An 8,904-nucleotide genomic window follows, 5' to 3' on the forward strand; every position below is an offset into this window, starting at 1 on the left:
CTGCAGCACATGGGGACCCCCTGTAAAATACCCCAAACACCTCAAATCCTGAGCTGCTGCTCCTGGAGCAGGGAAGATTCGGGTTAAACTTCAGCTCCAGCAGCCAAAGTCTGCCAAGGTGACCAAGAGCTGTGGGACAAGAGACACATCTGGGAAATCCCATCTGAGGTGGTCCAAGCCCCTGGTGGGGCCGGTGCCACCAGGCAGAGTGGTCCAGCCCCTCGAGAGCCGAGCTTCAACTCCCCAGAGGCACCAGCAAGTGGCATGTCCCACAGAAATGACTTGCAACTGGCTTTTTTTTTTTTTTTTTTTTTTTTTTTTTAATTAGGCAGCTGCTTATCATTAAAGAAATGGCATCACCTTGCCCAGCTCTTACTGCTCCCCTGGGCTCAGGTTTGGCGGTGCTGCACCCAGGGGCCCCAAGGGCACCGCTCAGCTGAGGGAAAGAGCACGGCTGGGAGGGGGGAGCCAGCTGCGACCCTGCTCCCACAAACACGAACGTGTTTTTGCCTAAAAGGGAATTTTGGCAGCTCTCAGCATCAGGCAGAAACCAGGTGTTCAGAGCAGCATGAGATTAAAAAGTAGTAATAATAATAAAGGGAAAGAAATCCAACCAACCCAACCGGCATCTCCACTCACAGGCATTAACCCCCAGGAGGCCGCCTTGCAGCCAGCAATCCCGATGGAGAGAAGCCAGGTCAGATACAGACCCTGGGGAAGGAAAACCCCGTGGGCACCGAGGCTGTGTCCTGGCATTGCTTGTTCCCACGCAGGTGGTTGACACCCCCCCCAAAAAACACAGCCTTGGGAGGCAACGGGTGCTGGGATCCCCGTTCCCACTTACACAGCAAATTGCAGAGCGAACCTTGGGAGAGGAAAGGCTGCCATTGAGCCCCCCAGACCCCAAACTCCATGATGCCAGCCAAGGCACTGTGCCATGCTCACCCTCTCCTCCAAAGTATCGCCCATCCCATCCTCCTCCCACCTCTCAGGTTTTGCTCCAAAGCCGGAAAGGCGACTGCTGCTGTTCAAATAAATACCAAGGGCTGCTATTTTTATCCAGTGAGTGACTGGGCATGCTTTATTTTTGGTGTTTAAACTGCAGCCTCCCTTTTTATTTTTTCTTTCTTTCTTTTTTTTTTTTTTTATAGCTGGGAGGGGGTAGAGGGAAGGAAAAGGCAGAAGCATCGGGGAAAAATGAAAGGAATGTTTCCCTGGGAGCAGAGTTTTCCATTGCTTACTTTAAGCTGGGCCAGTGTGTGCAAACAGAGAGCCGAGGGGAAGGTGTGCCCATGCCTACGGCCGCTCCTGTCTGTGCTGCCTGGGAGGCAAAATCGGGAAATTTGGGGGTGAGGGTGCAAGGCTGCAACACCTCGATGGGGAAAAGTTTGCAGCAAGCGGTGGGTTTGCTGGCAAGCCTGAGCAAGGAGGAATTAACATCACGTAACAATTGCGATTGAATGTAGTAAACATTTGCCTGAAAAGCAGTGCTGCAGCGAATGCACACCCGTTAATGTCGGCTAGGGGCTGGGGCAAAAAGAGCTCTCAGCTGTGGGACGCATCTTTCCAGCCACGATTTTGCCCTTGATTTGGGTTAAAAACAAACAAAACAAGTCCTGGGGGATTGCATGCTTTGGGTAAAAATAGGCGATTTGCTGTGAGCTCCCGTGGCTCCTATGGGATGCGTAGGCTCACGCCTGGAGCGCCGATGCACTACTGGTGCTGTTTTCTCTGCCAGCCAGAGGCACTTCAGCTTTTCCCAAACTTTTAGGTCTTGTTCCAGCTTTAAAGGGACCAAAACTCCCACAAAGGTCTCCACAGGTTCCTCAGCCTGAGCTGGAGAGCCAGGAGGAAGAAAAAAAAAAAGTGGCGTAAATCCGGCGTGGGAATGATTCATTGGCCTCTGAGTCACAGCTTCCTCTTACTCGGTGCCGCTTCTGAAAAACAGCAAAGGCGTCCGCAGCGCCCAGGCACGCTGGGCACCTCCTGCCCAGGGGGTGCCCCTTTTGCCATTACCCAGCACACGCTGTAGGAGCCAGGGTGGCCCCACGGCCTGCGGGGCAGCGTGGCGGACGGGTGAGAGGAGCAGGTGGTGGGCTCCGAGCCCCCAAAAAGCTGGTGGCTGCGCGAAGCCTCCCATGCCAACCCAGCGCCATCGCGGTGCCCCGTGACGGGAGCTGGCACCGTGAGGGCTGCAGGCGTGGAGGGCGACTCCGGGGATGCTTCCACTTTGCCCCCCAGGACCCGGCCGAGGGGCTGGCGTTGCTCAACCAGAACTAAATAAAGTTGTGGAGCCCCCAGACCCCTCTCGGGGCGCCCCCGTGGGGGCGGGCTCGGGGCCGGGGGGGTCCGGGAGGGGCCGGCCGGGGGCGGAGGCAGCGGGGCCGGGCGCCCGTTCCCTCCCCGGGAGGGCGGAGGGAAGGGAAGGGGAGGGGGGGCCCCGGCGTCGTCGTCGCCTCCCCGGCGGAGTTTGGGCGAGCACCTGGCCGGGGACGCGGGGCAGACGGAGGAAGGCCTCGGAGCGCAGGTCGGGGGCGGGCAGGGGCTGGGGGCTGCGGGCCGGGGGGGCGCTGCGGGAGCCCTGACAGCGCCGGGGGGCTTCGGGTGGCCGGGCCGGGGCCGTGCTGATGGGGAGGGGGGCGCAGGGATGGGGCCGAGCTCACGGCGGAGTTTGGCTGTGCGCCTGGTATCCAGCGCCCGCAGCGGGAGTTTTGGGGCTGGGGGTGGGAGCGCCGGCACCGCTGCGGGCTGGAAGGGTGGAAGGGGGAGAAAGGCGAAGGCTCGCTTGGGTTTGGGCTTGGGTGGTGGCTTTTGGTGTGCGTTTGGATTTTTTACCATTTGAGGAACATCTCCCGAGCCTGCTGTGGGTTGGGGATGCCGGCTGGCCAGGCTGGTGTTATGCCTCGTTTCCAGCAGGGCAGTGTGCAGGCACGGCTAGGAAGGGAACCGCTGGCCCTCAGGGTCAGATTTCACCCGGGTTCCCTTCAAGCCTGCAGGTGCAAAGGGGAAGTGGATGTCCTCCCTCCATACGTGCCTTGCCACCCCTGTGCCGGCTGTGTCAGCAGGCCCCGAGGGAGAAGTCCGCACGTAGCAGGTCCCAGCCCCACTCTCAGGGAGCTGCCGCCTCCCTACAATCTTCACCTCTGGCCCCCACGCTGCGGTCGCTCAGTCTCAGGCATGGGCGAGCTGGCATTGCCAAGGCAACTCTGTGTTTTGGTTCCTTTGCCTCCCCAGCCAGGAGTGTTGGCCCCAGTTTGTGCTTGTTTTCCACCCACGGCCGCCCGTAACGCAGGAGATGCTCCCCGCCCTTGAAAATCGGCTCGCTTCCAGCCGACGCCAGTTAAAAGAGCCGACGTTGGGCACCAATGGTCAATAAAACCTTACACAAGGGGCACAGAGAGCAGCCCCAGCCCCATGTCCCCACCACAGGATTTCCCGAGCGAGTTACCGTGTCAGCTTTCCCCTGACATGCTGCCAGTGCTGGCTACCCAAAAACAAAGAGCTCATTTAGCAGGGCATTGAGCAGCCTTCCCAAAGACACTGCCCTGTCTCTGAGCACCTCCCTGGCCCAATTTTTGGTCCCATACCTCGACCGAGAAAAACAGCCAAGCTCCTGCCAGCAGCTCTGCGGGCTCTGAGCTCAGGTCCATCAGGGGCCGTAGCATGGACGCAGCTCTCCCTCTCCATCCTCTCTCTTGGAGGGAGATGCTGTGGCTTCACCAAACTGAGCGACACCATGAAATTTTCCGAAACGGTGAGGCTGCACTGAGGCAGCCTTTGAGCTAGCAACGAGTGGCCTCGGCTAACCCCTTGCGCTCACAGGCTCCAAAGGCACCAGTTTTCCTGCTCTCCCCTCCCCTCTGTTCTTTAAAACTGAAGAACCCCTTTCTTTAGCACATAGACATCTCTTCATCTGCAAAACAAAGGGCGATGCGCACACCAAAAAGAAAAGGCGTTTATAAACCAGCTGCGGAGCTGTGCTCGGAGGTGGCCGGGGCTGTGGTTTCGGCACAGGGCAGTGCCAGGGCCCTCGGAGGGATACTGCTGGGTCGCTGCACCGCAGCCCCCGGTGCCATTACCCCACGTCGGTGGGCTCGGGTTGGGACCCACTGCTCCACTGCTTCCCCACATGCCTCAGCCAGGAAGGTCCCTCCGGGCCAGGCACATCCCAAAATCAACCAGTCAGGGCTTTTTTTCAGCACATTCAGATCCATTTTCAAGTGGAAGCATTTCAAAGGGCTCTGCTTTTCTTTTTTTTTTTAAACTGCAAACAATTAATTATGAGCTTAAAAGGAAGTCCCAGCCCTCCTTCCCTCCTCTGAAGCTCAGAGGCAGTAAACACGAAGCAGCTCAGTGCAGGAATAAAACTGTACATCCTGTTTTGTCTGAAACTAAGGCGGTTGTTGGTCTTGTGTTGTTTTGTTTGTTTGTTTGCTTGCTTTTTGGAGTTAAGTGTATCATAGGAGGCAATGTTCCTGCCTGGATAATGAATGGCCAGGGTATTTATGGATAAATGGCAAACTTGCCTCGCGCAGATGGCTCAGGCCGAGGGAAAGCTGCTCTGTTTATTTGTGCTGCCATTTAACCTTTATGACATCTCTACTAAAAAAAGGCCTCTGAGAGAAGGCAATTTGGGACACCGAGCATCTGAAAGAAGCTGCCCTCTGCGTTCCCCCTGTGCAGAACCTGGGGGCAACAGAAGTAGCAATGGGCACCAGGGGACAGTCCTGTACCTCCCCTGGGAACAAACCCTTTTTTAGTTTCCCTTTGAGCGTGCAGGAAGCAGAAGATGCAGCGCTTCCAAAGGCAGGATTTTCCCTTTGGTGCTGCCCCTTGGAGCCTACCTGCCCAGATACTGCCCCTGACGGAGAGCCCCGCTTCCTCTGGGGGTGTCACAAGCGCTATGTTTAGGGCTAGGTGGGGCTCTTTTGGTTTCTTTTTCAGACCGGGTGGTTTTTTCTGGTCACCAGGAGGGTGTGTGACTGTGAGGCTAGGCGGGAGGATGTGCATGGCGAAGTGCAGCAGAAACCCACAGTGCTGCATGCACGAGCATCCTTGAGGCCACAGGTGCTGCAACAGCAATAAGCATGGTTCAGAGCGGGGAATGACAGCACTGCAGTCGTAGAAGCTTCAAGCAAAAGCAGGCCAGGGCTGCTCCTGTTCCTCCCTGGGGGAGTGTGGTCTCTGCAGGAGCAGTCAGAGACCCAGAGATTGGGGGTCATCTGAGCAGAGCCCAGCTGCCAGTGGCTGTTGGCTCTGCTCAAAATTTCTCCGCTTCGCCCTGGGTCTGGCTGCTGGTGATGGCGAGCAGCCCCTCCGGGACATCACTGGGGTTCAGGCTGTACAGCTGAGTTGTCACCCTGTGAAAGTCTGGTTTTCCTTTTACCATACCTCAGTTTCCCCATTGGTGCACACTGGCATTTCGGTATTCCCTGGAAAGGCTGTAGGGCTTGAAGACCAAAGGCTGAGACACCGATGTAAAACATGGAGCAAGGGTGAAACATGGTCTTAGAGCCTGATGTTGCTCCTGCTGGCTCTGTCTGCACAGTCCATAATTCAGTGACCCCAAAACTTCAAATTCAGGGCTCAAAGGCCTCAGAGGAGCTTTGTCTGGCCCTAAGGCAGGACCAGAGCTGGGAGTGGAGGCAGCAGCTCCCTTACCCCTGCCTGCCTCCATGGCGGGTTGCCTGAAGGAGGGTTTCCCCAAAAACCTGGGGCTCAGCAGCACCTTTCCCTCCAAGGGAGAGGAAAACCTCGCGTCATGCCACAAAAATGTTCCTCAGCCCTGCCCAAGCCTTGGAGCAATTCCCAGGTGAGTCACAGAGACTCCTCTATCCCAGGCCAAGGCTCATCCCACTCCTGCAGACAGCCCCTGCTCACACAGAGGTGGAATTGGGTGCAGGGCTGCTGTCTGGGGACTGGGGTCCCACACCACACCACGGGTGATCTGCTCAGGTTCAGTAGGCTCTCACCTACTGAGTGCTCCTCGCTGGAGGGACGCTTGGCCAGACCCCTCTGTGGCTGCAGACCTCTCACCCTGCAGAGGCTTTGGCCATGCTGGCATCTCCAAGGAAAAAAATGCCAAGGGTGCAGGCAACTGACTTGTGTGATTTCTTGTCTCTGCAGGCACCATCCAGAGCCACTTGTGAAGCCCAATAGCTCTTTCCAGGAGCCAAACGTATCCCAAGGGGCCTTCAAGCAGAGGGAGCCTGCTGCCCAGGGGGCAACATGGAGCAGAAGATCAGCTCTTTCTTTAATTCCATCTTGGAACTCATCCGCACCAAGCACAAGGAGGGAGTCTTCAACACTGTCTGCCTCGTAGTGCTGATGGGCCTGCCCTTTGTCGTCCTCATCGCGTCCATTTTCATCTGCTGCCACTGCTGCTTCTCCAGCTGGCGGCGGCGGCGGCAAAGTAGGAAGAAAGGCGGCCCCAGCAGCAAGGGACAGCCACACGCCGACAAGAACAAGAAGAACAAGAAGAAGAAGAAGAAGAAGGATGAAGAGGACCTGTGGATCTCAGCTCAGCCCAAGCTGCTCTTGCTGGACAAGAGGCCATCCTTGCCCATCTAGCAGACAAGAGGACACACGGTCTGTCCCCGCAGATGCTGCCGGTCCTTCCAGCTGCGCACTACGAGGGGCAAGGAGATGCCAAAACTGCTGCCATTTCACAGTGACTTTGAGAAGAGGCAGAGCCCAGCACCAAAGGGTGAGCACAGAGCAAGGCAGTTGGACGCAGGTTTGTGTCCCGCACTGCAGCGGTGTGCCCGAAGCTCAAAACCCCGGTGAAGGACACACACGCATGTACGGACACCGGTCCCACTGAGCACCTGGGGGTGACCCGCCACCAGGCTGTGCACCCCCTCACCTTGGAGTCACAAAGCAAGCCGAGCGCAGCATTACAGCACGGCACAGAGGCATCCTGTCCCCTCTGGCCCCCAAACCAAAGGCAATAAGAGCACCACGAGGTGCAACTCAGCCCGACCTCAGAGACCTCAGGACCCAATTTAAGGCAGCAAAGCAGAAGTCCACGCTACCACCCAGCCTAGAGGCAGGAAGGAACGAGGAGGCCGCAAGACCAGCCCTTTTGCACCAGCACTTCAAAAATGTTCCTTGAAAGACTGTTTTGTGCAGACTTGCCTTTGAAGAGCTCACCGTGCTGCAGCAAAGGCTGCACCACCTCTGTGCTACTGCAAGAGCAGAGACGCAACCTGAGGCTGTGTAACAGTTCAGCTACGGGCATTAGTGTTATTTATTGAATGACTACTAAAGAGCAGGACCAAAGGCCCCCTCTGCCGGGGGCTAGGCACACTGAATCGGTATCGGAGCAGCAGAGACACTTGCCTGGCACACTCAGCCCTCCTCTCGGCCCATGCCACGCACTGGGACATGCGCAGACCCACCAGCACATGCTGCTGCCAGCCGGGCAGCTCTCCCAGCTGCTGTATGGCTGTTGAGACAGCTGCATCTGGGATTTGGGATGTGCTGGAGGGTACATCCTGTCCTTCCTACCCAGCTGGATCCCACACCCATCTCCATCTCCATCATCCTCGTCTCTCCATCACCTCCTTGGACAAGCGATAGCTCAGCCGGCCTCAGCAGCTACCAGCCCACACCCAGCTCTCAGCCCTGCTCAGGTTTAACCCTCTGCTCCCCCCAAACCTACCTCCTGAGGAGCTGGGGGATCTCCTCTGCGCCCCGCTCTCCATCCCACCAGGCTCTGTCTCCCCCAGTTTGCTTTGCCAGAGAGGGATGCGCAGATGTGATCAGAGGCTTCATCACATCCATTTTTTGCCCTGCATCCTCCTGCTTTTTACCACTTTTTAAAGCCCCTGGTGCAGACTGGAGCTGCCAACGAGAGCCAGACATCTGGGGAGGAGAAGCCAAACCCACAAGGACAAGCCTGGATGGAGCTGCTGGACGTGGCCACATCCAGCCTGAGGAAAGGCAGTGCCATTTTCCCAGCTCCCGGGTGGGAAAGCCACCAGTTCCCAGCGGTCACTTGTGTCACCCGGCCCCAGTTTGTCCGCCTCCACCAGGGCGGTGACGCTAATGTCACATCACAGGGCTTGGCTCCGTCTGGCTGTGTTGGTGACAGCCTTGAGGCCAGGCTCCTCCTCACGCAGGGCTTAAATTGCCCCCATATGTGCCTTATTTCCCACTTCACTTTGTGACCATTGAAACAAGCAGCTCCCTCCTCCTCCAGAACAGGAAGCCACATATAATGGTGGGAGAATGAGGCTTTGCCACACCTAATCCCAGAGAGAAACATCCGTCCCCTGGCCAGGTACTGCTCCCCCAGTTCAGCCAGACCAAGAAGGGGCTGCGGGGTGACCCCACAGCACCCACCGTGGCGAGGAGGCGAGAGCAGCACGGTACAGAAACGCCGCCACGTGGGCCCTGCACTGCAGCCACCCCTGCACTGTCTCCCTGCAACTTCATTTCAGCATAGACCTCTTATTTTCCTAAGGAGTCCATGCAACAGGGGAAAAAATAAACTTTTTGCCTTTTTTTTTTTTTTTTTTTTTTTTTTTACAAAAATAAATTACTGCAAAACTGTAATCAAGTGCCGTATCTCTAGCTCTCAGTCATGTTTACTTTCATGGGGAAATTTTTCTTGTATCTGTGCCCTGGCCCTAGATAAGACAGCGGGAGAGCTCAGTGGTCAGAGGCTCTGTGCCTTCCTGTCTGCAGCCAGCTGTGCAGCTCCGAGATGTTTTCTTAAAGAAACAGCTTAGCTTAATCAAGTTTAATGGCCTCGCCTTGCTAATGAACACAGTCGAGCTCCTCTCCCCAAGGGCAAAAAGTAGCAGGAGGAAGAAAAAAAACTCTTTGCAGCTCAAAACGCTGCTTTTTTCCTCCTTGTGGAGGGTCTGCAGCACAGAATGAGCCCCAGCTGATTTTCAT

General features: G+C 56.7%; 1 protein-coding gene across 2 annotated transcripts; it reads left to right on the forward strand.

Annotated features, from left to right (window-relative positions):
- Nucleotides 1-1,961: 1,961 nt before the first annotated feature.
- KIAA0040 lies at nucleotides 1,962-8,522 on the forward strand. Of its 2 annotated transcripts, none has more exons than XM_082765707.1 (2): nucleotides 1,962-2,076; nucleotides 6,127-8,522. In XM_082765707.1, exon 2 carries the CDS (start codon nucleotides 6,229-6,231, stop codon nucleotides 6,568-6,570), a length of 342 nt encoding a protein of 113 aa, XP_082621833.1. In that variant the 5' UTR covers nucleotides 1,962-2,076; nucleotides 6,127-6,228; the 3' UTR covers nucleotides 6,571-8,522. The 2 variants fall into 2 exon arrangements, with proteins under 2 accessions (XP_082621833.1, XP_082621832.1); XM_082765706.1 differs by lacking the exon at nucleotides 1,962-2,076 and adding an exon at nucleotides 2,446-2,527.
- The last annotated feature ends 382 nt before the right edge of the window (nucleotides 8,523-8,904 follow it).

This window comes from Aythya marila, assembly GCF_965140915.1.
Source record: "Aythya marila genome assembly, chromosome: 8".
Classification (NCBI taxonomy): Eukaryota; Metazoa; Chordata; class Aves; order Anseriformes; family Anatidae; genus Aythya; species Aythya marila.